The 489-nt window shown below is 61.8% G+C and overlaps 1 protein-coding gene across 1 annotated transcript in view; it reads right to left on the bottom strand.

Moving 5' to 3' along the window:
* The window catches only part of LMNA (lamin A/C), a gene marked incomplete at both ends in the record, with an annotated part of 2,114 nt that extends 1,685 nt beyond the window's left edge, over window positions 1-429 (bottom strand). The window contains 2 exons of the mRNA XM_010285517.1: window positions 11-157; window positions 304-429. Of these exons, the coding sequence (XP_010283819.1) occupies window positions 11-157; window positions 304-429 (273 nt within the window). The remainder of the gene's footprint in view (window positions 1-10; window positions 158-303) is intronic.
* Window positions 430-489: the final 60 nt, after the last annotated feature.

The raw sequence follows: 489 nt of genomic DNA, 5'->3' as shown, positions 1-489 counted from the left end.
GCCGGGCTACGCTTAGCTTCGCCCCGTAGGTCTTCTCCAGTTCCTCCTTGTAAAGCCTGATCTGGGCTTCGTGCTGGCTCCGCAGCTCCTGCAAGGCTTCGGAGAGCTTGCTCTCAAACTCCCGCTGCCGCCCGTTGTCGATGGTCTCCCGCAGCTCCTGGGGACAGGTCAGGGGACACGGTGTCACCGCAGGGTGGGATTGGCTTGTGGATGGGGACACAACACACGGGGGGAGCTATCCCAAGCGAGCCTGGCGCTGCAGCAGAACATGGCGGCTCACCGCGGCAGAACATGGCGGCTCACCTCGCTGTAAATGTTTTTCTGTAATTCGAGCTCTTCCTTCAGCGTCTGCAGCCGGTTCTCGGCGTCCACGCGGCGCAGCATCTCGTCCTGCAGCTGCTTCTTGGCTTCGCTCAAGGCGCTTTCCAGCTGCAGGGAATTGAGAAGGAGCATCACAGCGGGTTCCTGGGCACTGTCCAGGCACAGCAC

Source organism: Phaethon lepturus, unplaced genomic scaffold, assembly GCF_000687285.1.
Source record: "Phaethon lepturus isolate BGI_N335 unplaced genomic scaffold, ASM68728v1 scaffold25494, whole genome shotgun sequence".
In the NCBI taxonomy this organism is placed as follows: domain Eukaryota; kingdom Metazoa; phylum Chordata; class Aves; order Phaethontiformes; family Phaethontidae; genus Phaethon; species Phaethon lepturus.
Note: the sequence above shows the minus strand (reverse complement) of the source record. Positions and strands in the feature narration are given on the sequence as shown.